This window comes from Gloeophyllum trabeum, assembly GCF_000344685.1.
Source record: "Gloeophyllum trabeum ATCC 11539 unplaced genomic scaffold GLOTRscaffold_00017, whole genome shotgun sequence".
NCBI classification, from domain to species: Eukaryota; Fungi; Basidiomycota; class Agaricomycetes; order Gloeophyllales; family Gloeophyllaceae; genus Gloeophyllum; species Gloeophyllum trabeum.
In genome coordinates, this window is record NW_006920426.1 from 86,024 (window position 1) to 111,355 (window position 25,332).

At 58.4% G+C, this 25,332-nt stretch overlaps 13 protein-coding genes across 13 annotated transcripts; 7 read left to right on the forward strand and 6 right to left on the reverse strand.

The window, feature by feature from the left end:
* Positions 1–68: 68 nt before the first annotated feature.
* On the forward strand, positions 69–1,400 carry GLOTRDRAFT_112506 (YjeF N-terminal domain-like protein; the record flags this gene model as incomplete). Its single annotated transcript, XM_007872233.1, has 7 exons — positions 69–116; positions 163–210; positions 263–398; positions 459–496; positions 545–568; positions 622–968; positions 1,024–1,400. 7 exons carry the CDS (start codon positions 72–74, stop codon positions 1,118–1,120), a joined length of 735 nt encoding a protein of 244 aa, XP_007870424.1. The 3' UTR covers positions 1,121–1,400.
* Positions 1,354–2,008, reverse strand: GLOTRDRAFT_133299 (uncharacterized protein; the record flags this gene model as incomplete). Its single annotated transcript, XM_007872234.1, has 4 exons — positions 1,354–1,476; positions 1,545–1,732; positions 1,781–1,889; positions 1,934–2,008. 4 exons carry the CDS (start codon positions 2,006–2,008, stop codon positions 1,354–1,356), a joined length of 495 nt encoding a protein of 164 aa, XP_007870425.1.
* A 220-nt stretch (positions 2,009–2,228) lies between these two features.
* Positions 2,229–3,835, forward strand: GLOTRDRAFT_81538 (Aldo/keto reductase). The gene is made up of 10 exons (XM_007872235.1): positions 2,229–2,296; positions 2,347–2,391; positions 2,440–2,503; positions 2,571–2,698; positions 2,758–2,870; positions 2,933–3,014; positions 3,071–3,165; positions 3,239–3,364; positions 3,426–3,478; positions 3,552–3,835. The coding sequence occupies exons 1-10, from the start codon at positions 2,255–2,257 to the stop codon at positions 3,722–3,724; spliced, it is 921 nt and encodes a 306-aa protein (XP_007870426.1). The 5' UTR covers positions 2,229–2,254; the 3' UTR covers positions 3,725–3,835.
* A 335-nt stretch (positions 3,836–4,170) lies between these two features.
* GLOTRDRAFT_49425 (uncharacterized protein) lies at positions 4,171–5,433 on the forward strand (the record flags this gene model as incomplete). The annotated part of the gene is made up of 3 exons (XM_007872198.1): positions 4,171–4,287; positions 4,351–4,556; positions 4,620–5,433. 3 exons carry the CDS (start codon positions 4,171–4,173, stop codon positions 5,431–5,433), a joined length of 1,137 nt encoding a protein of 378 aa, XP_007870389.1.
* A 153-nt stretch (positions 5,434–5,586) lies between these two features.
* GLOTRDRAFT_141139 (uncharacterized protein) lies at positions 5,587–6,249 on the reverse strand (the record flags this gene model as incomplete). Its single annotated transcript, XM_007872236.1, has 2 exons — positions 5,587–5,927; positions 5,988–6,249. The coding sequence occupies 2 exons, from the start codon at positions 6,247–6,249 to the stop codon at positions 5,587–5,589; spliced, it is 603 nt and encodes a 200-aa protein (XP_007870427.1).
* A 474-nt stretch (positions 6,250–6,723) lies between these two features.
* On the forward strand, positions 6,724–10,252 carry GLOTRDRAFT_81543 (uncharacterized protein). Its single transcript, XM_007872237.1, has 11 exons — positions 6,724–6,814; positions 6,950–6,977; positions 7,031–7,092; positions 7,145–7,202; positions 7,256–7,397; positions 7,449–7,569; positions 7,623–7,964; positions 8,014–8,250; positions 8,303–8,526; positions 8,579–9,203; positions 9,257–10,252. The coding sequence occupies exons 1-11, from the start codon at positions 6,789–6,791 to the stop codon at positions 10,032–10,034; spliced, it is 2,643 nt and encodes an 880-aa protein (XP_007870428.1). The 5' UTR covers positions 6,724–6,788; the 3' UTR covers positions 10,035–10,252.
* A 25-nt stretch (positions 10,253–10,277) lies between these two features.
* On the reverse strand, positions 10,278–11,467 carry GLOTRDRAFT_81547 (uncharacterized protein). Its single transcript, XM_007872238.1, has 5 exons — positions 11,277–11,467; positions 11,129–11,226; positions 10,841–11,075; positions 10,630–10,783; positions 10,278–10,578 (listed from the first exon to the last, which is right to left on the reverse strand). Exons 1-5 carry the CDS (start codon positions 11,457–11,459, stop codon positions 10,517–10,519), a joined length of 732 nt encoding a protein of 243 aa, XP_007870429.1. The 5' UTR covers positions 11,460–11,467; the 3' UTR covers positions 10,278–10,516.
* Positions 11,468–11,737: 270 nt separating this feature from the next.
* GLOTRDRAFT_141142 (uncharacterized protein) lies at positions 11,738–15,498 on the forward strand (the record flags this gene model as incomplete). Its single annotated transcript, XM_007872239.1, has 16 exons — positions 11,738–12,259; positions 12,315–12,413; positions 12,463–12,533; positions 12,590–12,706; positions 12,762–12,803; positions 12,869–12,960; positions 13,022–13,031; positions 13,083–13,152; positions 13,203–13,272; positions 13,333–13,475; positions 13,535–13,660; positions 13,728–13,876; positions 13,929–13,962; positions 14,016–14,112; positions 14,165–14,288; positions 14,344–15,498. 16 exons carry the CDS (start codon positions 11,738–11,740, stop codon positions 15,233–15,235), a joined length of 2,658 nt encoding a protein of 885 aa, XP_007870430.1. The 3' UTR covers positions 15,236–15,498.
* Positions 15,499–15,608: 110 nt separating this feature from the next.
* On the reverse strand, positions 15,609–16,912 carry GLOTRDRAFT_49382 (Metallo-hydrolase/oxidoreductase; the record flags this gene model as incomplete). The annotated part of the gene is made up of 6 exons (XM_007872192.1): positions 15,609–15,701; positions 15,761–15,783; positions 15,836–15,961; positions 16,029–16,455; positions 16,540–16,684; positions 16,794–16,912. Coding segments are annotated over 6 exons (933 nt in total), but the record flags the coding sequence as incomplete, so codon positions are not given.
* Positions 16,913–17,268: 356 nt separating this feature from the next.
* Positions 17,269–18,029, reverse strand: GLOTRDRAFT_118065 (uncharacterized protein; the record flags this gene model as incomplete). Its single annotated transcript, XM_007872240.1, has 4 exons — positions 17,269–17,496; positions 17,556–17,593; positions 17,652–17,759; positions 17,836–18,029. Coding segments are annotated over 4 exons (396 nt in total), but the record flags the coding sequence as incomplete, so codon positions are not given.
* Positions 18,030–18,391: 362 nt separating this feature from the next.
* GLOTRDRAFT_108278 (uncharacterized protein) lies at positions 18,392–19,863 on the reverse strand (the record flags this gene model as incomplete). The annotated part of the gene is made up of 6 exons (XM_007872241.1): positions 18,392–18,867; positions 18,930–19,071; positions 19,133–19,305; positions 19,359–19,629; positions 19,689–19,742; positions 19,798–19,863. The coding sequence occupies 6 exons, from the start codon at positions 19,861–19,863 to the stop codon at positions 18,392–18,394; spliced, it is 1,182 nt and encodes a 393-aa protein (XP_007870432.1).
* Positions 19,864–20,697: 834 nt separating this feature from the next.
* GLOTRDRAFT_123285 (uncharacterized protein) lies at positions 20,698–21,711 on the forward strand (the record flags this gene model as incomplete). Its single annotated transcript, XM_007872242.1, has 2 exons — positions 20,698–20,878; positions 20,931–21,711. The coding sequence occupies 2 exons, from the start codon at positions 20,698–20,700 to the stop codon at positions 21,563–21,565; spliced, it is 816 nt and encodes a 271-aa protein (XP_007870433.1). The 3' UTR covers positions 21,566–21,711.
* A 1,033-nt stretch (positions 21,712–22,744) lies between these two features.
* GLOTRDRAFT_123286 (alpha/beta-hydrolase) lies at positions 22,745–25,247 on the forward strand (the record flags this gene model as incomplete). Its single annotated transcript, XM_007872243.1, has 7 exons — positions 22,745–23,114; positions 23,173–23,486; positions 23,547–23,676; positions 23,722–23,975; positions 24,029–24,110; positions 24,152–24,789; positions 24,831–25,247. The coding sequence occupies 7 exons, from the start codon at positions 22,745–22,747 to the stop codon at positions 25,245–25,247; spliced, it is 2,205 nt and encodes a 734-aa protein (XP_007870434.1).
* Positions 25,248–25,332: the final 85 nt, after the last annotated feature.

Sequence of the window (25,332 nt, forward strand, 5' to 3'; positions counted from 1 at the left end):
TGGCCGCCACCGATGATGTCACTCGCTACACTCGTCTCTTGCTCTCCTTCACCGTGCAGACAGACAACACAATGTCCAGATCCATTGGCTACCTCACCGCCAAACTCGCTCAGCAGGTAACTCGCTCTGCCCGGCAACCCAACACGCAACTAATTTCCGCAGGTAGACGAGGAGCTCATGAGCACCGCCGGGGCGTTCAGCCTCGACCAGGTACATCCCTCTTCCCGCTGTGCTCACCACACGCCTCACACATCCGCCGTAGCTCATGGAGCTCGCGGGCCTCGCGTGTGCGCAGACGCTCGAGCGGGTGTACAAGCGCGACAAGTACCCGCGCGTCCTCGTCTGCTGTGGGCCGGGGAACCAGGGCGGCGACGGGCTCGTCGCTGCGCGGCACCTGGGTGAGCATTCGCGAGACAGCGCGGCTGGGTTTGTCCTGCTGAAGCTTGGGTGAAAAAAAGGCATGTTTGGGTACCAGCCGACTATATGGATGCCGAAGGTGCGTGCACTCGCCCTGCGGTGGGACCCTGTGCTCATGAACATGCAGCCGGGGTCGAAGGAGATTTACAAAGTAACTCCCTTCCAAAGCTGCGGTGCGTACCCTACCTCACTGACCCGCCCTAGCGCCTCCAAACCCAATGCACCAACATGCACATCCCCACGCTCCCCTCGTCCCCGGACACCTCGTCCCTCCGGGACGCCCTCGCGCACTCGGACGTCATCCTCGACGCGATCTTCGGCTTCTCCTTCAAGCCGCCCGTGCGCGCGCCCTTCGACGCCGCCCTCCCGCTCCTCGCGCAGTCCGGGCTGCCCATCGTGTCCGTGGACGTCCCGAGCGGGTGGGACGTCGAGAAGGGGAACGAGGCGGGCGTGGGGCTCGAGCCGGACGTGCTGATCAGTCTGACGGCGCCGAAGGAGGGCGTGCGGGGGTTTAGGGGGAGGCATTTTCTGGGTGGGCGGTTTGTGACCAAGTGCGTGGTTGTGTGTTTTGGGGATATGCATCCAGGGCTAAAGGAGATTGAATAGGGCGATGGAGGAAAAGTTTGGCTTGAACTTGCCAGAGTACCCGGGCTCGGACCAGATCGTCGAGCTCCCTCAAGCGGATGAGGCTCAGAGGTTGTAGGACGGAGGACGAATGATGGTAGAAGTGTACAGAGTTGTAGGAATACAAACGGATAGGTGACCATAATACATTTCAAATCCAACCCATGGAACACGAAGCACAAAGATACAATATTCCCCTCAGACCCCATGAAGCACGAAGATACAATGCATCCCCTCGAACCAGCTCCGTGCTTCGCCTTCCACTTTCTATACTCCGCCTCTATCTCATCCCGCGTAAACTCCCGCCCCTCCTTATTCGCCTTCCGACGGAGCCTGCGGTTCTCCTTCCACCACTCCTCCGAGCTTGTCAAGGTCGTCCAGCTCGCCCGGGTCGCCCTCGATCGCGAGCTGCGGCTCCGCCGGCCACGCCTTCCACTTATCGCGCACAAACGGATAATGCATGTTCACGAAGAAGCCTTGCGCGGGCGCGGGCAGCCCAGCACGAACTGGCGGGCGTGCGGCCAGCGCGGGTTGGGCGAGGCGGCGCTGGTGGGGACGGGCGAGAAGGGGTTGTTGACGAGCTGCCGGAGGAGCGCGGGGCGGAGCGGTTTGGAGGGGTGGATGCGGCAGGATTCGATGAGCACGGCGAGGAAGGGGAAGAAGGAGGAGAGGTCGGCTTTCTCGGTCGTCCCTGCGAGGTGTTAGGGGGACCTGGCGTTGGGTTGAAGGGGGGACTTACCGCACTGGAGTTTGTGGGCGGGCCAGTCTTTCGTCTGGCACTCGGTCGAGCAGTAGATTCGTGATGTGTGGGTTATCAGTGGCTGGGACGACCCTTGGTCCGTACATCGCTGCAGCGTGAGCACAGTCGGAGATGCTCGCTCTTGCCACAGACACCGCACTCGTCGAGCTTTTCGAGCGGCAGCCAGACCATCCAGTCTGGGTTTGTGTGCGTCTGGGGTTCAGCCATCGCAGCAGATCCTCGAGTTGGACTAATTTGAAGACTCTTGGGAGGGGGGCAGCTTGAGTCTGAGGTAACTTCAGCGGATGTCTCAGACCGCTCAATCAATGAATCGCAGCTCGCGGATGCTGTGGCAAGTCGCCAAGTCCGCGGTCCACGAGTCTTGCACCGCCCCCGATCACCTCCCTCGATCCGGCCCGGCGTGCGACGTCGCCCTGGTCAACTCGTTCCTTTCATCCCATTCACTTGGTCAAGATGCCTTTTGGTACTACTGTGAAGCTCAACGATGGCAACGAGGTGAGTGTTCTGCGCCCAGTACTAGGATGCTCTCCAGACGCTCTCGCCAGATGCCGGCCATAGCGTTTGGTACCGGAAGCGCCCTGTATCGCAAGGTACGAGTCTTGAGCGGGGCTGATGGTAGTCTCTGAGGATGCTTTCAGGACGCGACGGAATACGTCGAGCAAGCCCTAGAGACGGGTTTCTCGCACATCGACACAGCTGCAAGTAAGCACGTTGATTGATGCTGGAATTCTCCATACTCTGGAAGAGTAATCGCCCTCCCCGTCCGTAGTCTATGGCAATGAGGATAGCGTCGGGAAAGGTATCCGGGGAAGTGGGCTTGACCGCTCCGATTTGTACATCACTACTAAATACGATGGGGGTGACATCCAAGAGGCTATCCGCACCAGTCTGTCAAAGGTACGTACATCTTATTCTGTTGTACGCTGACTGCGCTCCACCTCACTCGTTGTCCATAGCTAGATATCAAGTCCGTCGACTTGTACCTGATCCACTTTCCGCGGCTGGTGGAGAACAACTTGGAGGCCTCCTGGAAGGAGTTCGAGAAGATCAAAGAGGACGGGCTGGCGAAGTGCGCATTCCCCCTCTTACATTCGTTTCCAGATCGTCTCGTGCTTGCTCATGACTACCCAGGAGCATCGGCGTGAGCAACTTCAACCTCGAACAGCTGCAGAAACTGGTAAAGACCGCCAAGGTCGTGCCGGCCGTGAACCAGGTTCGTTCCCCTCCCTCCCATCCCCATGGAATAGTGTCTCTGACGTCAGGGATCAGATAAACTTCCACCCGTACAACTACGCCGAGCACAAGTCCCTCCTCGACTACTCCGCCAAGCACGGGATCGTCACCGAGGCGTACAGCAGCCTCACGTACGTTCCTCTCCTATAACCTTCTTTGTCCTTCTTCATAAGCTCAGATTGATGTACTTATCCCTGCCTACAGCCCCGTAACGAAGACTCCCGGCGGCCCCGTCGACGCGCCCGTCGCAGCCGCCGCCAGGCGCCTCGGCGCGACGCCCGTGCAGGCCATCCTCAAGTGGGTGCAGCAGAAGGGCGTGGTGATTGTGACGTGCGTGCTAGTCCCAAGCTCGAGATGAATTCACGCCATGTCATCTGATCCACTCGGATAGGACGAGCTCGAGGAAGGAGCACTTGACGGAGTACCTCGCCGTCGCGGGCCTGCGTGAGTCTTCGTTTATCCTTCCATTCAAGCACATTTCTGCTGCCAAGGCGCTGAGAGATACGTGCCTTCGCAGCGGACCTGACGGACGAGGAGATCGCCGCCATCGACGCGGCGGGCGCCAAAGGCCCCCCGTCTTCGAAGAGGCAGAGGCTCGGGAGGGCGTTGGCGGCGTTTATGGTTTTGTATCTTGGCGTGCGCGCTCTCGTGGGGAGCGTGAAGCTGTGGGAGACGGTGTTGACCAAGTAGGCTTGCACATGGGGTGCCTGGCACTAGAGTGGCATGGCGGATGTAGACTGAGCACTATTACTGCTTGTATTTGAGGTAGACTCTACTCTGCTTATACAGAGTTCTGTAACAGTAGGATGTGCACTGAGTCTCATCGAAATCCGCGTCCCTTCCAACTTGAAGCTCCCGCCACCGAGGCTCCATTTGTTCATGGACTTGCCAAGCATAGATCGCTCTCGTGCTATAGTTAGCCTCGTTCGCTGCCTTTGTTCCCCATGGCACTGACTATCTGCCACATCTCTCCTTACGTATCCCTCTATTCCATGCCCAATACAAGGCCTATGCTTTGCTATAACCACTAGATCTCCAGTCTCCAGTCCTCTTTGCGACTCCCCTTGCGATCCCGCCCGACCCGCGTTTACATGCAGCAAGCGACGACCGACTCCGAGCCGCCCGTCATCCCCGCCATGTCGAACATCTTCCTGCGCGACAGCATGCTCCGCCTCTCGATCCCCACGCGCGACGCCGCCTACTACATCCCCGACGGCAACACCGTCCTGCTCGTCGAGAACACGCTCTTCAAGGTGCGTCCGAGTCACCCCACTCTTTCATCCGCTTACCTCCGATCGCGAATGGGCGGCTGGTAGGTGCACCGCTCGAACCTGATGAAGGACGGCTCGACGTTCGACACGCTGTTCTCGCTGCCCTCGGAGGGCGGGCACAGCGCGAGCCCGGGCGCGGCGCCGACCGTCGGGGGCACGGTTGTCGAGGGCGAGAGCGATGATAACCCCATACGTCTGCAGGGCGACGCGGCGGACGAGTTCCGCGCGCTGCTCTGGGCGCTCTACGCTCTGTACGCACCCCTTTCCTCGCCGCATGTCCTCTGAATTCCCAATCACGTTTCACATGCGCAAAGACCGCACGAGCTGATGATCGCCACGACGCCCGAGGCGAACCCCGTGCTGCTCTTCAACCTCGCGCGCATCACGCACAAGTACCAGTTCAAGTCCATCCTCGCGTGGGCGCTCGGCGCGCTCGTCACCTTCTACTCCCGCTCCGGCGCGTTCGACGCGCTCCCGGGGCCGGGCGACGCGGGGTGCGCGGGCGGCGCGCCGACGCTCGTGCAGCTCACGGAGCTCGCCGCGCTGTGCGAGTGCGCGGACCTGCTCGACGCGGCCGTGCGCAAGTGGCGGGAACAAATCGCCGACGGGAAGGACGTCGCGCTCGCCATTGGGATGGCGGAGCGGCTGAGCATCCGCCCGTTGATGGGCCTCGCGTATAACGCGATGCTGCTCAAGGGCCGCGCGGCGTGGGACGCGGAGCCGCTGCTCTCGCGCGAGCAGCGCGTGCGCCTGCTGTCGGGGCACTACGCGCTGTCGAGGCTGTGGGAGAAGCTCCCGCTCGCGCCGCCGGCGCTGTCGCATAATGTGAGGTGCGCGTCGCCGCCGCGCTGCGGCAAGGCGTGGGCGGCGCTGTGGAGGGACGCGCTGGAGAAGGGCGCGCAGATCCTGCCGGTGCGCTATGTGGATGTGCTGGGGAAGCTGAGGGTCGCGGAGGGGATTGTGAGGACGGTGTTGGATGTGGAGCTGGGGGCGGGCGCGGGCGCGGGGACGCAGGATTCGGGTGTGGCGATTGCGGCGTGCTGTAAGGAGGCGGCTTTGGCTGCGACGAGTTTGAAACTCAGGGAGGTCGAGGAGGGGCTGGCGGAGCACTTTACTGACGTCCCATAACTTGCTGTATCTTTTATTTGAGTCGGAGCCTCCGAACGGGGTAGCCTACATATTCTATTGGTACAGGATACATTCCTTCTTGAACCATAATATACACTGCAAAGCAAGATGTATCGATACATGATAGGTTTCCAAGTCGCGATAAGCGGTACATCACTTGCGGCTGCGTCCCGCCCGTCTCGCTGGCTGCCCTGCTGCCGCCGTGTTAGTGCGTGCTGCTCGCTCAGCGGGGGTTTCGGGAGGGGGAATGGGTTCCAGGTAGAAGTTGGGCGAACCAAACCTCTCAGAGGTGGGTTGAATGTGGGCGTGATATTGGGGCTGCACGGGGACGGACTGTCCCATCAGGCTCTGCAGGATCACGTCGAGGTTCGCCGACATGGGTTTGGGTTGCGTCTCGATCCGGGCGCCGCGTGTGGCGAGTTGCTCGAACCGTTCGTCCTCCTCTAGCTGTTCTACCGCGGCGCGGAGCTTTGCCATCACTCGTTCATACAGCTCTACGGGGCGGGGGGGGGGTCATCACAGAACCCTCCGGGCACCTGAATATGCGCACTCACGACGTTCCTCGATTTCAGACGTCGGCACGGGGAGCTTCGGGTCCTCATTGGCGCGGCGCTCTTCCTCGCTGATCTCGTTGAGCGCGTGCATGTCCGTCACTTTGCGCGCGAGCGCATCGTCGTCGAGCTCGTTCTCGGAGATGGTCGTCTCGTCGTGGCCGGGGTCGCTGCTGCACAGCGAGGTGGGCGGCGACGGCGAGCGGAAGTCGGGGACGAGGTAGGGGACTTGGCTCGGGAAGACGGCGGTCGGAATTTGAGACATGGCGAGGTGACTCGGGTGACCCGCAGGTGTTATCTCTGAGTCTATCTTCGAGAATGGAAGGCTCGGGAGCGTTGGTCTGAGTCAGTTCTCGGGAGCGTTGGGCGTGTTCGCGTCAGGATCAGATTCAACAGGACGCGTCGAGGACAAATGGACGCGTAATAAACGCGTATTCTGTCACGCGTCGTGATATTTGAAGGGAAATACCATATTTGAAGGGAAATATCTGGATTAATCCCTGTGTGCTCGCTCTCGCACAAACGCCCAGAGAATGGCATTCCCTCAAGTCCCAATGAACCCCTTGAGTTTCTGTCCCACAGCGATAGAGTCTTTCGACACTGCCGGGAGAAAAGCAGAATTGGAGAGATCCTAAGGTGAAAGGGTTAAAATTACGGAATGTCACGCGTGGAAAGTTGATGCTTAGTCACGGACGCGCCCCTTTAAACCGCGTCGCGTTCTGTCTTTCACCTTACCGTCCGCCCACCACCACCTCCCCTCCCGTCTAGAGGCCTCTCCTAATTCCAGCCTCCTCTAGCAATACTATGGCTTACGTATTCAAGCGAGGTATGTCTGTACTGCTTCCTGTCTTTACCCGTTGCTGACATCTTCCTTTTGCAGACGGGTGAGTTTGACAAGACTTGGACGCGTCCGACGCGTCTCGTTACGCGCCTCATACTGAATGAACCGTGTTTTGTGCTTGTAGACGCAAGGAGCGCGTGCAGTTTGACAAGGTACGCGTCTTGGCGACGTTGGCGCGATTGATCTTCACCCTTGTTCATTATAGATCACTGCCCGGATATCCAAGCTCTGCTATGGTCTCGATGCTGTACACGTTGACTCGATCGAGTGAGTTTGGATTGTGAGGCATGCAGCCTCGTCTGACGCGGCTCGATCCTAGGGTGGCCCAAAAGGTCATCGCCGGTGTCTACCCTGGAGTGACAACTGTGGAGCTCGACGTACGTTGCTTACTATTCCTCTCAAAGTATCCTATCCTGACGAGCTGCCCCAGAACCTCGCATCCGAGACGGCCGCCTACCTTACCACAAAACATCCTGACTATGCCATCCTAGCCGCTCGCATCGCCGTCTCCAACCTACACAAAGAGACGAAGAAGAACTTCTCAGAGGTGATCAAGGACCTATATGAATATGGTAGGATGTGTCTATGTAGATTGCATCATCCATACTGATGCGTTGTTTCAGTTAACCCAAAGAACGGTCGTCCTGCTGGGATGATCTCTAAGGAGACGTACGACTTTGTGATGCAGAATGCCGAACTCCTTGATTCATCTATCATCTATGAGCGTGATTTCACCTACAACTTGTGCGTAGACCCTGCCTTTCTTGTCCAGATTCGTCTTAACCTATTACCCTCAGCTTCGGCTTCAAGACACTTGAACGCTCCTACCTACTAAGGATCAATGGCCGCGTCGCCGAACGCCCACAGCACATGCTCATGCGTGTCGCCGTCGGTATTCACGGTAACGACATCGACCGTGCTATTGAGACCTACAACATGATGTCTCAGCGCTACTTCATCCACGCCTCACCTACGCTCTTCAACGCTGGGACACCTCACCCTCAGCTCAGCTCATGCTTCCTAGTCTGCATGAAGGATGACTCCATTGAAGGCATCTACGACACCCTCAAGAACTGCGCCATGATCAGCAAGACTGCTGGTGGTATCGGTTTGAGCATCCATAATATCCGGGCTACTGGGTACGCTCCTAGTCCGCTAGACATGAGTGTCTTCTGATGATTCGCGCAGCTCGTACATCGCGGGTACCAATGGGTACTCCAATGGTATTGTACCCATGCTCCGGGCGTACGACGCGACCGCACGTTACGTCGACCAGGGTGGCAACAAGCGACCTGGTGCTTTTGCTATTTACCTCGAGCCTTGGCACGCGGACGTGTTCGATTTCCTAGACCTCAGGAAGAACCACGGGAAGGAGGAAGTCCGTGCCAGGGATCTGTTCTATGCTCTCTGGATTCCGGATCTCTTGTAAGTGCATTGTATGGCAAGATGCTATCATCCCCTCATACTCTGCCACTAGCATGAAGCGGGTTAAGGCCAATGGCAACTGGACCCTGATGTGCCCTAACGAGGCCCCGGGTCTCCATGAGGTTTACGGCGAAGAGTTCGAGAAGCTTTACGAGAAGTATGAGAACGAAGGCCGCGGCAGGAAGACGATGCCTGCTCAGAAGCTTTGGTACGCGATCTTGGAGGCCCAGATCGAGACCGGTGGCCCATTCATGCTCTACAAGGATGCTGCCAACAGTGAGTTGACTGCTGCCCAATTGCATCAGCCTATTGATCCGTCGGATCTTAGACAAGTCCAACCAGAAGAACCTTGGTACCATCAAGTCTTCCAACTTGTGCACGGAGATCATCGAGTACTCCTCGCCCGACGAGACCGCCGTCTGCAACTTGGGCTCGCTCGCCCTGCCTTCCTTCGTCGTGGACGGCCAGTACGACTTCAAGAAGTTGCACGACGTCGCCAAGGTTCTCGCGTACAACCTGAACCGCATCATCGACGTGAACTACTACCCCATACCTGAGGCAAGGCGCTCGAACATGCGCCACCGTCCCATCGGTTTGGGTGTCAACGGCCTCGCCGATACCTTCATGGCGCTCCGCATGCCGTTTGACTCCGACGAGGCGAGGCAGCTGAACCTTCAGATCTTCGAGACTATCTACCACGCTGCCCTCGAGATGAGCAGCGAGCTCGCCGAGCGCGACGGGCCGTACGAGACTTGGGAAGGTAGCCCTGCTTCGCAGGGACAGCTCCAGTTCGACTTGTGGGGGGTGACCCCGACTGACCTGTGGGACTGGACGAGCTTGAAGGAGAAGATTGGCAAGACTGGTTTGAGGAACTCGCTCCTGGTTGCTCCCATGCCGACTGCTTCTACGAGTCAGATTTTAGGCTTCAATGAGTGCTTCGAGCCCTACACGAGGTATGTCCATCTTCCGGTCACGCATGTGATCAGTTATCTCACAAGTCTTGCAGCAATATTTACACTCGTCGCGTCCTATCTGGAGAGTTCCAAGTCGTCTGCCCTTGGCTCCTCAGGGAGCTGGTGGACCGCAAACTGTGGGATGATCAGATGAGGAACCGCATCATCGCGCACAACGGTTCCATTCAACATATCCCTGAGATACCTGACGACCTGAAGAAGATCTACAAGACGGTCTGGGAGATCAGCCAGAAGAAGATCCTCGACATGGCGGCGGACCGCGGCGCGTTCATCTGCCAGAGCCAGTCGCTCAACGTGCACTTGCAGTCGCCGACCATGGGCCAGCTCACGAGCATGCACTTCTACGGGTGGTCGAAGGGTCTGAAGACCGGTATGTACTACTTGAGGACGCGGCCGGCGTCACAGGCCATCCAGTTCACTGTCGACGTCAACGTCGTCAAGGATGCGAAAAAGACGCAGTCCGAGAGCCGGACGCCTGCTGCTGTCAAGACAGTGGCGGGTGTCATCACTCCTTCGCCCTCGCCCTCCCCAGCGCGCGCCACCGCTCAGGTGCTCACTGCGACGATCAGCGAGTCGAAGCCTGCCGAACAGGATGACGCCCCCGCGAAGCCTGCGCCCCAAGCAGAGACTGCTCCCGTCGTTGCTGAGCCTTCGTCGGTCGAGGGCTTGGACGAGCGGACGAGGAAGGCTGCCGAGGCCGACCCCGAGTTCGCCGCTGCTCTGCGCAGACAGCAGGAGAGACAGCTCGAGGAGGCCAAGCTCCTGTGCTCGCTAGAAAACAAGGAGGCTTGTGTTATGTGCTCCGGCTGAGTGAGCCGTGAGTGGACTGAGTGTTGTTGTATAGATTTGATTTCCCATCGCTTTCGCATTGTCGTGTCTCATCCTCTTCCTCTAGTCTCTAGCTCTGTCACCTGTATCGATCCACATATATGTCATTCAGTATATCCTGCCTGTACTATCGTTGTCATATCTATCTAATGCACTTGCCTTCCCATCCGATGACATTGTCAGGCGCGTCCAGTGAATCCAAAGTTACATACACATGGATAGCATTGCGCACTGCAAGTTAGTTACATGACTGTGTCACAAAATAGCAATACAAGATCTACAAGGGAATCCAATGATGTAAATGCTGGAAAATAAACATAAGAATGTGTGAGATCCACAGTGCGGTTGGTCGTGAGGTCGTACAAGGTCGTCGAAGAAGTGATCGAAGATAAATCACCGATAAATATACAGGTCCAGCGCGGAATAGATCCAAAGTCCCTCCGAGTCTAGTGGACATCGTCGCTCTAAAGACGCTGAACGGTTAGTATAGCAACACGGCCGTCTTGCTCTATGCCGTGGTTCACGCCTGGTATCGTCATATTAACAGCGGTAGTGACAATGGATGCTATCCACTTACTGTGGTTTCCGGGCTCGAGTAGGCCTTCCCGCCATTCTACATCTGCGAGCCACCACATCCCATTCCATCTACTGCCGGCGGCTGCTCGCTCAACGAGCAGGTCGCGGCCAATATTGTACCCATCCTCGATGATGGTGTGGTGCTTCCCTGAATGCTGTGACGTGAATTTGATATGGTTGGATACGAGGGAAGAATACAGAGTGTGATTTACCTCTTCCTTCGAGACGGCTAAGAACCATGCCCCGGAATTCGCCAACGTACCATTCTGCTTCCATGCACGGAAGTGGTTCCCGCCTGCGACGCTCTCCCAGCAGGTTCCCCAGACCGGAAAGTACGTTTGTCTCGCGAGGAACTGCTCTTCCTTCCTCCCATCCCCGTCGCCAAGGTCAGCTTCGTGGATTTGACCGTAGTGGAGACCCATGCACTCCTCGGAGAATCCTATGGACCTATAAATACGCCCTCAGCACGCACAGTAGGATATGATAGCATAATAGCGTACTTTGCATAGGCGTGGAATCCGGTCTCGGTCAGGACGTACGGATCAGAGAAGGCTGAGATGATGACGTTCAGAGGTTCCCCGCGCTTGCGAGTTGCCCACTATAATTGCCTCAGTACTATGCATGACATAAGAAATATGGCAAGCGTACATCGAGCATTCGACCGCCATTTGTCCGTGGGTCGTACCATCCCTCGAATCCACCGTCCTGTGGTCGTTCGGGCTTGCGGCCCCCTTGTAATGCAAGGACTGACTGTTCTCTTGCCGCCCACGGGATAAATGCCGGCACGGCAAGGACGGGCGAGATGATGCATAAAATCAGAAAAGATCGCATTATTGTCGGGGGTGCCAGCGACGACCAGCGAGCAACAGGCTATAGGCGACAGCGACCGTCGTGGAGAAGGGATGGGGCAGGGCAGCCATCATCAGATTCAGTGTCATTGAGGTGGCTCAATCGGGCAGTTACAGCTTCACTGCCACCGCGGGAGCGTCTCCGGAGCACGTGCACCACGTGCCACGGACATGGCGGCGCGAAGTCGAGGCCGGTAACAGGACCGCCTTCTCAACTCTCCAAGTCTCTGCCTCGATTCAGAGTCCACACTGCCAGCTGTTATGTCTGCCGTTCACGACGCCCTGCGCGACACGGAACCGACCGCGGTCATTGACGAAAGCGACGGCGACGACAACGAGACCGCCTCGCAGAAGTCTATATCCCTCTCTTCACCCGCAGTCTCCCCGCGGCACTCGACAGTTACCCCGGCACAGACGCATTTCACACCGCCGTCGCCCCCGCTGAACGCGTACTCGAAGCGGGACTCTCGGCCGTATACCATAGATACCGACCTCACGTCGGAGACGGATAACAGCAGCTTCTACACGCATGAGCTGGGCACGCGTGACAGCTCGATTTCGTCTGCAGCGGCGTCTCTGTACGAGCAGGAAGACCACTCAAAGCTTGAGGGTCTCACGACGTATCCGCCACCGCCTTTGCCTTCCGCAAGTCGCGAGTCTGTCACGTCGTTCTCTTCGAGGAGCTCTTCCTACTCCAAGAAAGCCCGGCCAGAGTCTACCATCTTCGAGGTTACCAGTGGTCCATTGATCCTGGGTATTGCGCTTGTGGACTTCAACCACTTGGTCTGTTGTATAATGCTTGATCTGTGCACTTCCATCCCCATTCAACTCAATTCAGGTCGGCCCCAAGATAGAGTTCTCCAAGGGGGAGATATTCGAGGATGAGGAGATTGCCAAAATCCTGCCTTTCTTAGCACTTCCTGATGGTGCACACTTGGTACATCCTTCAGTCATTATATGTCTGCGTACGTTCTAACTGTTGTAAGACCGTCGAAGACTACTCGTACTTCCACCTCGTCCCATCATCGCCAAAACCGACTACCATATTTGGAATCTCGTAAGTCCCCTCCCACTCATTTGCATACGGTCATGGTTCTAATTGCATCACTGCAGATGTAATCGACAAATAGCAGCTTCTCAGCTGCTCGTCAAGGATGCGGACGTGACTCGTTCGACCGTGCAGAAGGCCGTGGTCATCCTCGCCTCGAAACCCGTCTTCGGACTCGTACGGTACGTGAAACATCATGATTGCTCAACTTATGTGGCGTCCTGATGATAACTCCAGGGACCGTTTGGGTGTCATCACTCGGGCTTTGTTTGATCAACGGTTGGTTTCCCACAGACGTTGATTGTGGTACAGGATGAAACTCATACGCGTGTCTTTCTGTTCAGGGACTTCCGGGAGACGGATATTCTTGTAGATTTCTATGACTCGCTGGAACCCTCTCTCCGGAGCCAGTTAACCGAGAGTGGTGTCTACATGGGTTAGTCGCTCCTCCGAACCACTCTTTGCTTATGTTACTGAGGAATATTATGTCTGTCAAGGCACGAGTCTGTATGTTTTTCCTCTTTCGCGGCGCTGCTCACCATGACCCGATTCACGCAGCCGGGAGCTTGTACATCATTTTCGGCAGAAGACGCTGGTAATAATCAAGGCGCTCATGCTGCAGAAAAAAGTGAGCAATCTATTCATCAACCTTTCCAGGTACTAACCCAAAGACTTCAGGTAATGTTCTACGGTCATCCAGTAGAGCGGCTATGTACATACCAGTACTCGCTCATATCACTCATTCCTGGTTCGTAAGAACGTATGGTCAGGCCCACGTGGCATAGGTATTGATATTTCCGTACAATAGGCTTGTTGCATACCCTAGACGACTCGGGGTCACCGCCTCTCGCCAACCGAGCGCCAACCCTAACCCGCCCTTCATCCCTGAAGACGTCGAACCACAAGAGCATGATGGCGTATCTCGGTTTGCCGCTGGATATCTTTGGCAAGGTGATCTGATCAGTTCTTCTTTGTCAAATAGCGATCTCATGATTGGGTGTGCTTGGTAGGATTCGTTTTTCCAGCCGTATCTGCCTTTGCAGCAGCTGGACATGCTGAGGGAGACGCCAAGTTGGTTGTGCGGGACGACGAATTCAATTGTCACGTCCCAGAAATGCGTGGACTTGCTCATTAACGTGCGTATCCACACCCGGTCGTATATATGTATTCCCATTCTGAGCCTCCATTCCGTGATGCGGTCAGATTGAGACCGCGAGCTTCGAGTTCCGCGACCCTACGCTCGAGCGGATGGCCGGCCTAACAGCAGCTGACCGGAAATGGATGGACGAGATCGTGAAGGACGTGAATGACGGGTGGAACGACGAAGATCCCACTCGGCCACTGGGCATGCAGTACGTGTCCCGCTCGGGAGCTAAAGGATGCCTTGCTGATGTACGCCAGAAGGTTCAAGGGCAGCGATGACTATCTGAGAAGCAAGGTGGGAATGTCTACACCCCCTATGCAGGAGTTTGCGTTGACTTCTTATTATAGTTCGAAGAGTATATATCGGGCGCGCTCTCTTCCGTCAAGTTTGCCGATTTCATTGCCAAGGGTGAAGGCGGAGGTGTGATGATCACTGGCGGCACAGGTTTGTTCTTCTGCTCACATTTGGTGTCGAGCCGTTCTCTCACCCAGTTCAGGTGCGGATTATAATGCCATCCAGGACTATAATCCCTTGTGGATCGCGGAGTTCAAGAAAACGAACGCGTACGAGGTTTGGCAACGAGTGACTGATCCTACGTTGTTCGATATAGTCGAGCCTCGGTGAGCATACACATAGCCCTGCTATTTCTGATCCGTATTTTTGACAAGGACGTAGACATCCATGTAATGAGAAGCCATCTGTAGTGGCAGACATCAGTCTGAGACTCTCAGAAGGTATTCAGGAACTGAAGCTAGACCAGCAGCTCGCACCAGCTCGCGAAGCCGTATCGCGGACGCTTGTCGCAGGCTCCACCAACTTCTTCAAAGCCGTCGAAGGCGTGCGTGGCCGGTGGGCTCAGCGCTCCGCGGGCTCCTCTACGTCCATTCAGACCGTCAGCAGCAGCTCCTCAAGCACCGTGGAAGTCGCCAGCCCGCCGAAAGAGCCAACTAGTCCCCCCGCCCCTGCAGAGTTGACGAGGACGCTGTCGCAATCCCCGCCGCCAGCGGATGGGCAGCGCCCGATAAGCCTGACCGCTGCGGACGCGAAGGCTGCGCTGGGGAGTATCGGCGCGGGGATCGGGTCGTTCTTCTCGAGCAGGGCGAGTAGATTCTCGTTGGGGAAGCCCGCCACTGCACCCGAGGACGCAGCGACGGCCAGCAAAGATGCGAGCCTGACGGCGTCCAGCTCTACTGCGACGGTTGTCCCAGCGTCTAGCTCGACGGCCACAGTCGTGGCGTCTCCGACGGCGGTGACTCATGCTGCATCTCCCACATCGGTCACTCAGGTCGCGTCTGCCACGTCGGCCGCTCATGTCGCGGAGGCACCGTCGGTACCTAGCAAGACCGAGCATGTGCCCGAGCCTGCACTCGCTGCTGTGCAGCCGGAGGCCCATGTGCACGCCGAAGAGCACGAGCAGACGCACTCGACGCAGGGTGGAGAGCACGATCATATCCTGGCGCAGCTGGATAGCGCTCACGCACCGAGGAAGTCCGACGACCAGTCTATCCGGGCGGTGAGCGTGTATAGCAGCGAGGGCGAGCCAGCGGGCATGGCCCTGGCCATGTAATTCGCGAGTTACCCGACGTGGTGTTGTTGTATAATCTCCGGCTTGCTCGCCTTGTCTTGTTCGCTCAGTGTTTATCCATCTTGATTGACTCATACTTGCGCATACATCCACATTTCCATGCACTCATAGACTCATGCGACCGGTATTTATTCTTCATAGCAGCTCATGCATCACGGGGAGGAGAGACGGGTACTTGTACAACATAATTAGGGATTTTGAGTACAAATACAACGTTATCATTGTACAACGGCGAGCGGGGGAGCATCCGTATTTGCTATAGAATCAAGATACCAAGCAAGGATGATACAAATTCGGTCGAGTGGATACGTACATCTACATAGGAGAGTCGCATCGTGTATAAGCCAAGGGCGAGCTATCCACGAACGGCGAAAGAGTAGGCGTCCCCGCGGTTCAGGTACACGACCTTATCGTCGAGGCCTGCTTTAGTCATCGCCTCTTGGAAATCCTGCGAACGGAGACTATCGTACCGAGGCCCTATTTCACATAGCAAATGTCGCAACTCACCTTCAATGGACTGAGGAACACGTCTATCGGGACCAGTAAACGTGAGCAACACGACAAGAACCCAGAGCAACGTACCATAATCGTCGAAATGGATCGGGACGGTGACGTCCGGGTTAATCAGATGCACGAGCTGGATGCCCTGCGCCGCGTCCATCGTGACCATGAGCAGCGGGAGCGCGCGCGAGGGGATCGTCGTCCCGCCTATCCACCACCAGCCTGAATGAGTACATCCCTCGCACGCGCGCGTACAATCAACACTAGCGCTCACCGAGGTGCACGAGCATGAGATCCACCTCGGGGTACCGCGCGGGTATGTCCCGCAGCTCGTCGACGAACAAAGTGTCGCCGGTGATGTATATCCTGTAGCCGACGTCCAGCTCGCCCCCGTCGTCGTCGTGCAGGCGCCCGAGCTCGACCATCCACCCGTGCGTGGGCGGCACGGCGCCCGCGAGCGCGTTCGCGGCCTCGAGGAGCCCGCCGGGGGGGACGTGCTTGCCTGGGGTTGCGGTGACTTTTAGCACGGGCTTGGTGGGGGAGGGACGGGAGGGAGGGGCGATGTGCACGAGCGCGGAGTCCCAGGTGTCGAGCGCGGTGACGGCGGTGAAGGCCTCCGAGGGCGGGGATTTGGACGTGAGCGCGGCGTGCGCGTGCGGGGTGGTGAGGATCGGGAGGGCGCGGCTGAGCGAGGCTTCGACCTGCGCGGGCGCGGGGGTGGACGGGTGGACGGGGACGGGGGGTTACATAAATGCGGGATTTGAGGGGGGAGGGGTGGGGCGCACCTCCTGGTCGAAGTGGTCCGCGTGGTAGTGCGAGAGCAGGACGAGGTCGACGCGCGGGAGGTCGTGCAAGTCTACCGCAGGGTTCGTCAGGCGCGTGGCCTGCACGCCCGGGCCGAGGTGGACGTGGTCGCCTGCGTGGAGGAAGCTAGCAGGGGAGGTGGGGTTAGTTGTTTGGGAACGCGAGAGGGCCGGCGCCGGGGGGAAGGGTTGGGGGGTGGAGGGAAGGAGGGAAAGGGGGCAAGGACAGAGCGTACTTGGGGTCGGTCATGATGCGCACGCCCTCCCACTCGAGGATGGTCGTGGCCGTCCCGACAAAGTAGAGGCGCGCGTTCTCCGCGCCGACGTCCTTGCCGCCAGGGTGCACCTGTCGTTGCGTCCTCAGTGTCAGTATCCAATTTCCAAGGCGAGGTTTGTACCTTTAGGGAAGCAGGCAGGGGAAGCTCATGCGAGTGCGAGTGCGCGTGGGGGACGTCGTCGCGCAGGGGGGACTTGGTCTGGGAGGGGTCGAGGTAGATGTGCGCGGTGGGCTGCGGCGAGGTCATTACTTCACGACTTCCAGGTCAGATACCATCCTGCGACCGCCCTTTATACGGGGAAGCTGGGTGGAATAGGATGGATGACGAGCGATGACATAGTCATCGTCGGGGGGGAGATGGGAGAAGGTTATGTATAGAGGCTGGTATAGCATGTTCAGCCGGTCTCAGTCGGCAATGGTGGAAGCAAGGAGTGCAGTCTCACAACCGGAACTGTGGACTCGGGCAAGACGCGACAGTCGAGCGGGTGGAATTAGGCAGGTATAGTACAAACGGATCCAGGACAAATACAGTAACGTTTCAAGCCGCACTATAGCGTATAAACACTAAGAATACAGTGTGGACGATCGAGTCTCTACTTGTGCGTCTCAGAAGGGGCCTCCTGGCCCTGCAAAATCTTCTGTCCCTGCTCTTTCGTCTCGGCCTACATGAAGACGGTCTTGGTCAATGACAAAGACAGACATGATTGTCGATGCCTCTCACCTTCCTCAGCGTCGCTCCGCGGATCTCCTTCGCATACCCTTCCGCACAAGCATCAGTTCTCCTATTCACTACCAGCATCGTCAAGCGACTACTCACCTAAAACCTGGTCCTTCCACGGCACCTTCCCCCCCGGCTGCTCGACATACTGCACGTTCTTCTCCGCGTCGTAGTGCACGGTCGAGCCGTCCCCGGGCTGTGTCGAGCCTGCGTACCCAGCGCATCAGTGCAAGTCCCCAACACGCCGCAATGCGGGTATGGATGGAGATAGAGTGACGCTCACCTTGCTGGGGCGGCGTGGACACCTCCGTAGGCTGCACGGTTTCGGAGGGGAGGGAGACGTTCCCGGGCGCGTCCGCGCGCGCGGTTGTTGTTGCCGTTTGTGAGGAAGACATCGTCGGTGATTTGTGACGGATAATGCGGATTGACTAGGGGTAGTAGGTACTTGACGGAATTGTGCGTTACATGGTGAGTGGCGAGCTATATGTAGAGTATGCACTGTGGCGCGGGCGGGGAGGGTGAGGTGATGTCATGGCCGGTGACCTCATGCGGTGCTGGGTCCGAAAGCGGTCAATGTGGCTGAAATGTGGCTGATGTCTGTGTGGCTGAAGGGTGGCCGGCGGTACCAGCACGATGATCTGAATGTTTCGATCCATGTCCTATGCATGCGTAGATGACAGAGGCCAGATTACTCATATACAATAAAGTAGACAGTTTAATCAATACGGTAAATCCTATCAGACGAGGAGAACACAGATTATCCACATGAACATGAAGACCCAACTGTTTTACCCTCCCAACCCCCAACCCCCATCGGCCCTCCTAAGTTAATAGAAACCTCAATACCATATACTCCGCGTCCGATGCGCAGGGACCATCTCCACAGTCTCGATCCCCGCCACCTTCTCACCGCTCTCCACCCTCTTTGCGAGATCCCACAAATAAAAATCAATCACCACGCTACTAACCTCCTCCTCCCCCCCTTCCCCCCCTTCCCTCCTCCGCATCCTCCTGATCTCCTCCCGCACCCTCTCCACCCCCACCACACTCCCCGCCCTCACCGCCACCTCCTCCCGGCCCCCCGTCGCCATTCCCCGTCGCTCCCTCAGCGCCCGCACCAATTCAGGCGCGTACGAGAGGATGCGCAGGTGGTGCATGATCTGCGGGACGCGGTAGTCGGCGAACATCGTGAGCTCGTGGATGCTTGCGCCGGCGCCGGGGAAGAGCGGGTGTGGGTGCGGGGGGGAGCGGGAGGCGGGGTAGAAGGCGGCCCAGGTCTCGGCGACGAGGATTTGCGCGCGCTTCCAGAAGTATACTGGGGGTGCCGGTCAGTGGGAGGAGGAAAGGGGAGGGGGGGAGGGGGGGGCAAGTACGTACGTTTCCGGCCGGCGTACACGGTCTCGTCGCGGAACGTCGGGAACGCGTGCGTGACCGCCCGCACGAGCTGGAGCGCCGTTCCTCGGTCCCGGCGCGCGGCTTGGAAGGATAGTATGAACGCCTGGAAGCCGCCGCCGAATTTCTGGTTTCGACGTACACCTGTTGGGCGATAATTCACGAGGGGCGGGCGGGTGGGCACGTACCTCGCAGAGGATGCGCCCGTTCTCGCGCATGATGGCGACGCGCTCGCGCAGCAGAGGGATCGGTTCTCGCGATTGCGGGGTCGGACGGAAGACGTGCTCGATGAGCGCGTCCGGGCACCGCGCGGGGTCCGAGTAGAAGGATGGGTCGGTGATGGGGATATCTTCTTCCAGCGCTGCACGCCCGGCGTAAGTCACCCTAACCACCAGGAAACCGTGCACCTCTCACCTCTGTTTATCGCCGCGACCAGGCTCCAATACCCCGTCCACACCCTCCTCCCCGCCGCCCCCCACCCCTCGCGCCACTCCACCCCGTACCGCTCGCGCTCCGGCAGCTCGGACCAGAAGCTGAAGTTCAGCGAGGAGATGAGGAAGATCCAGTCGAGGCACGTGCGGGTGCGCGGGTCGGATGGGGAGAAGGGCTCCGGCGGGAGGAGGTGCAGGGGGTGGGTGCGCCAGGTGCGCGGGGTGTAGGATGTAGCGAGCATGTTTTTGTGGATCTATGGGATGGGTTCGTTGGCGTGTGCTTCCCCTTCCTGTGGAGGAAGGGTGTACGCACGTACTGGGCGGCGGCGGCTACGCCTTCCTCGTTGATTTTGACGAGGTTTGTGTGCTATGCCGTCCTGCGGGTTAGGTCTGGGGGTAGTCGAGGAGGGTTGATGTCTCACTTTGTACGCCCACTCTGCGCTACGAACGACCGGGTTCGAGGAGCCCTGGGCAAATTCATCGATCATATCATTCCCGAATCCGTTTTGACGAGCGGCGGGTTCATCGACATCTACAGCCCCGACCGCTCGTCCGTTCTGCGTCTCCCCTGCTTTACCCCCTTTTCGCTGCCCCTGCCCACCCGACCTCGCGGCCGCCGCATGTTTCTTCTCGCCGGACTCAATTGCCATGTCTGCGAAACAAACCCAAGTGTCTTTGTAACGCAGCTCCAAGGAACAGGAACCTCTAGAGGTGAAATCGCAGTGGCGGACAAAGGCTAATTAGGCTTTGCGTTTAGGGTGACAGGGAAAGACGATCTTGTGGCGAGAAATCAGATCTGCACCGCCACATGAGTGAGATCTGTATCGGGCTTGGGTGCGCTTCCCGACGTTGAGCAGGCCGCCGTCGCCGCGGCCAACGTGACTCGGGTCGTCTGACGACGCGTCTGAGCCGTGCGCCGCAACCTCCATCGCTGCTTTATTGCATGGTCCTTCCGACTGCACCTGCCGTGCCTTTGGAATCCGGGTGCTTAGACTCGATGAGACACGTCCACGCCGTCCTGTCCAATACCGCCCTATTCCGGCACCATCATCAGAACAATAAACCGCTCGCCGTGTCTGCGCTCCACAGCTATGATGCCAGCGCGCAGAGGGATAACATCACCAGCTCGCTTTATCTTTATCAGCGAGTAGTCCCGCCCGGCTCCATAGTCTCCTTGGCGACCCTTCTATCCTCGCGACATATCCATTCCTGTGGCGGGCTTAGTGTCCGGTGGGGCTTATATACCGCGCCCGCAGTTTGACTCTGCCTCCTCCGTCTTAAGCCAATTTATCACCATACGCCTGTCATACACGAACACGAACATGTCTGCTTATGACGACCGGCGCATCCTCGTGAGGCGGTCCAAGAAGCTCGAGAAGGTCCTCGGCGAGACCCCGCCCTCCGAGCTCATCATCCACCCCGCGCACCGCGACACTGGCACTCGTTATCGGGCCCCGCTCTCCCAGTCGAGGAGCGCGTCGCACCAGCACACGCGGAGCGAGCGTAAGCACGTCCCCCTCTGCAATGCGCCTCACCTAACACTGCTCCTGTGCAGAACTACCCTCCGGGCAGGCACCGCGGAACGTCCGCCGCGTCCCCGTCCCCGCGCTCCCCGCGGGGTCCTCCACCGAGTCCCTCCTCTCCACCTCCTCCCTCGAGCGCGCCTCCTCCCCTACCCCCAACAAGCCCAAGCTCTCTCTCCCCCTCGACGCCCAGGCCCCGCAGATCGCGCGCGTCGACCTGCCCACCCACCACCGCCCGCGCACCCCGCCGACCCCCGCGCTGCGCCCGCTGCGCCGCGCGGACAGCGCCATCTCGTACTTCTCGCTCGGCCTCGGGTCGGGGTCGGGGTCGGGGTCGACTACTCCGTCGACGCCCGACGAGCGTAAGCGCTGGGTGCAGAACGTGTCGAAGCTCTCGCGCACGCTGGGCGAGTGCCTGCCCCAGCGGCTCGTCGCGCGCAGACCTGAACCCCAGCCGGAAACGCGCGTGATGATCCGCCAGGAGGCGCACTCGCTCGAGCTCGCAGGAAGGCCGCGACAATTGGTGCCCCAGCGCGGAGTGATGTCTGATACCGCGTCCCCGTTGAGAGGGAACTTGAAAACGAAGTGGCTCAGGGAACGAGGGAGCAAGTACTACGTCGAGGAGGACTACGAGGTTATCCGGAGTACCCTGCGGGCGCTCCGGTGAGCTAGTTGCCGCTGGCCAGCGGCTATATGGACTCGAGAGTTCTTATGGACTCAGTGGACTCTGGACACGCTTGACTATGGACGTTGGACTGGACTAGTAATTGTACTAACGGTAGCGTAATCGCCGTATAAAGTGTAGCCTCTGGTGTATGTATTTGTACTTACTGTGTGGTATGTACTGCGTATAATGGCAATAATAGTGTTGTTGATAGTGTTTGGAGGGTAGGCTTGTGGCTCGTGGCTCGTGGCATCTCGGGGCGTACCTCCGACCGTCTTTGCTATTGCGCCCCCGCGTAAACACAACCAAATATTACCTTTTCGAGAAGAATATCATGTGACCTCCGACCCCTCCGGCCGCGTCACTAAAAATAACTGGACCCAGCCGTATTAAGTAAACGGCTATTATATTGCCATCATATAATTTTAATGCATGAGATTTGCATTGCCTCTTTAGTGTAGCGGTTACGCGGCCTGTCTTGAGTGCTGGACGTCTGAAGTTCAAATCCTACCGTTGCAGAATCCTTCGATTTGCCCTTTTAGGGTTAGGGTTTATTAGTTTTCCTTACTGTTAGCTTTTATATTATCCTTGTCAGCCACATGTATCACAGCTATATAGATTTCAATGAAAATCTATTTTGCCCGGTCTATATGACCCTCTTAGTCCAGACTTGAAGACACTCTTACTGGCCGGACACGCGCGCGGCAGGAAGCCCGCGTTTGCCGGCATCATGTGACATTCTTCTCAATATGGTATATTTGTACATACGGGGGCGCAGTAAAGCTACCTACCTCCGACCCCTGCGTAGACCCTCCTCTTCCATGTACTCCTCGAGCTCGACGCTGCGCCCTGCGCGGCCCGACTGTATTGCGCATTTCGAGCGGGCATCAATAAGCATCTCTGATACTTCCGACCAGCCTCTGACTACCGAACGCATCCCCTGCCACTTCTCAACCCTGCCATACGGGCTGCTGCTACTTCCCGCGCTCGCCAATGCCATCTGCGCGTCTGCTGCGGCCCGACGACATCGCGGATTTCGAGCGCCGTTCCCCGAGCGGGCTCAGCATCCCTGGCCGACGCACCAGCTGACTCTCCGTTCATCAGTGATGGGCGCCGCGCGCGCGCGATGCTACATAACGGCGGCGGGACACCGCATTCTCCACTGATAGGTAGGCCGGTCAAATGCACCGACTCGCGCTCCTGTGCGCGTGGGCATCCCTCGCGCGCGCACTCGACACGCGCGTCGTGGTCCTCTCGAATAACGACCTCGACCCCGCCACGCCGCGCGCGAGCGCCCTGTACCTCGATGGCGCGCTCACGTGTGCGGAGGCGCAGACGGCGTGTGGGGAGCTGCGGGAGGCGCTGTTGGGTCGCTCTGGGAATGGGACTTGGTTGGGGGAGGCGTCGTCGGTTCACACTGGGAATGGGACGTGGGTGGGGGAGGCGCGGTCGATTCACCCTGGGAATGGGACGTGGGTGGGGGAGGCGCTGACGGCGGAGAGGCACGGGGCGGGTGTTGGGGCGGGGCAGGGGATTTGGGTTGCGGGCGACGGTGAGTGTATCCATGGGTGCTGCCATCTGAGGACGGGAGGTTTGATAGGTGTGCATAGGGCACGGCGCGTGCAGCGTGTTTTCCCCCGGCAACGCGTCTACGGTCTCCAAACCCGACGCGCAGCGCCTCCCCGCGCTCTGCACGAACTCCGCGCCCCTCTCGCAGCGCAACACCACCGCGCAGGACACCTCGCGCCAAATAAATCTCACCACCAGCACCGCGGGTGTGCTGACCGGGTTCCGCGACAAGTTCGCGTGGAAGTTCCTGGGCGTCAAGTTCGCGCAGGCGCAGCGGTTCCAGGCGCCGGTGCCGCTCGTCGTGGCGAATGATACGAGGAGGGAGGCGCTGGGGTACGGGCCGATGTGCGCGCAGGTGCGGACGCTCCAGTAGTGTGTGGACAAGGTGTTCTGACGCGTATATGCGCGATTTAAGCTGCCAGACCCGGATAATGGGCATCTGCTGTACACGGAGGAAGATTGCCTACAGCTGAACGTGTTCACTCCCGTTGTGGACCTCCGCACGGATCGGTCCACCGCCCCGAAGCTGCCCGTCATGGTCTTTAGTGAGTACCCAAACTCGTTCCGGTTTCACGACTGACGTCCAACAGTCCACGGCGGCGGTCTCAACACGGGCGACAGCGGGCCCTTCCCGTACAACACGACCACCAGCGGGTTCGTGGGCGCGTCCGTCTCGAACGTATACGACGGCACGAACCTCGTGTCGTACGGCGGCGCGGTCCTCGTGACCATCAACTATAGACTGACCGCGCTCGGGTGGTTCAACGCTTCGAACGCGGCGCTCAAGGACACGCTCCTCGCGCTGGAGTGGGTACAGGAGAATGTGGAGGCATTTGGCGGGGATGTGCGTGGTGCTGTGTTTATTGTGCTGACGCGTACTGAATTATTTGTGGGTAGCCGGAGAGGGTTTTGTTGTTTGGGGAGTCTGCGGGTGGGATCATGATCAGGTACCTCTTGGCGGCAAATACGAAGTACACGGGTGGGCTGTTCAATGAGTGGCTTGGTCTGGGGATGGCGCAGGTCCCGCGGCGGCGCTGATACATCTCGCAGGTGCCGCGATTCTCGAGTCTGATTTCCCCCAGCTAGATATCTTCACGCCGTCCGCGTACGCCCTCAACACGTCACTCACTCTCGCCAAGGCTATCGGCTGCGCTGACAACTCTACAACGACGTTCAGCAACGCGATCGCTGAATGCGTGCAAACTGCACCAGCTGGAGACATAGTCATGGCGTCCTTTAACCTCGGCTTGAACTGGAACGTCGTCATAGATGGTGATTACGTCCCCACCGACATCGTCTCCGCCGTCACGCACGGCACCTCCAGCAAGGTCCCGACGATCTACACGAGCAACCAGTGCGAGTACTGCTACTTCATACCTGCCGCCATCGCGAGCGCGCCTGCGAGCCTCTACCCGCAGCTGCTCCCCTCCTTGTTGCTCAACAGCACCCAAGTCGACGCCATCCTGAACGCGACGGATTTGTATCCCTACCAGACCGCGCCGCCGTCGGGCGGCCTGTCAGGGTCGACCTTCACGCTCGCGCAGCTTGCCACGGATTTCGCGGTCCACTGTCCGATGGCGTACCTCTCCTCGCTGGAGAACCAAAATAACGGCACCGGTATCGCCCCTCGTATAAAGTGGTGTTCACAACCGGCCTCGGTTCTCCTCTGACTGCAAACCCCGTCTCCTGTGTCGATCAGGTCTGCCATGGCGACGAGCTCTACTGGGTCTTTGCTACAACCGAGATCGACAACCTCTACCAGCCCCTGAGCGAGGACCAACTCCGGGTTACAAGGGATGTCATCGATAGGTGGACAGCTTTTGCGCGGACGGGAAACCCGAATTACGAAGGTGCATCGCTGGAGTGGCCGACTTACGATGGGGATAATGAGGTTGTGATCGGCCTCAATACGTCGATCCAGGCGTATAGGTCTGCTCAGTGCGAGTTCCTGCGGACTCGTCGGGTTTACTCTCGCAGAGGACTGAGCAGGGTTTGGACGATATTCCCCGTCGACGGTAGGGACCGGACTCTTTACTGCGGTGTACAGCCAGCATTGTATACAGCCAATCGAGAATGCTATCCGTTGTCTGCGGGCCCATCGGCAATATCTTGGTGAAATACTGGCGTTCACTACTGAAAGTCTCTATTGATGCTGTAACTGGGCTGCTGGGGCTAAGTATAGAGCGTCAAGTGATCCACTG

Coding starts and splice junctions, on each gene's coding strand:
- GLOTRDRAFT_81538 (XM_007872235.1), top strand. CDS start 2,255: ATGCCTTTTGGTACTACTGTGAAGCTCAACGATGGCAACGAG. Junction 2,504..2,570: donor GCACATCGACACAGCTGCAA/GTAAGCACGTTG, acceptor CCCCGTCCGTAG/TCTATGGCAATGAGGATAGC. Junction 3,166..3,238: donor GAGGCGTACAGCAGCCTCAC/GTACGTTCCTCT, acceptor CCCTGCCTACAG/CCCCGTAACGAAGACTCCCG.
- GLOTRDRAFT_81543 (XM_007872237.1), top strand. CDS start 6,789: ATGGCTTACGTATTCAAGCGAGGTAT. Junction 6,815..6,949: donor TACGTATTCAAGCGAGGTAT/GTCTGTACTGCT, acceptor TTGTGCTTGTAG/ACGCAAGGAGCGCGTGCAGT. Junction 7,398..7,448: donor CAAGGACCTATATGAATATG/GTAGGATGTGTC, acceptor GCGTTGTTTCAG/TTAACCCAAAGAACGGTCGT.
- GLOTRDRAFT_81547 (XM_007872238.1), bottom strand. CDS start 11,459: ATGCGATCTTTTCTGATTTTATGCATCATCTCGCCCGTCCTTGCCGTG. Junction 11,227..11,276: donor ATGGCGGTCGAATGCTCGAT/GTACGCTTGCCA, acceptor AGGCAATTATAG/TGGGCAACTCGCAAGCGCGG. Junction 10,784..10,840: donor TAGCCGTCTCGAAGGAAGAG/GTAAATCACACT, acceptor TTCACGTCACAG/CATTCAGGGAAGCACCACAC.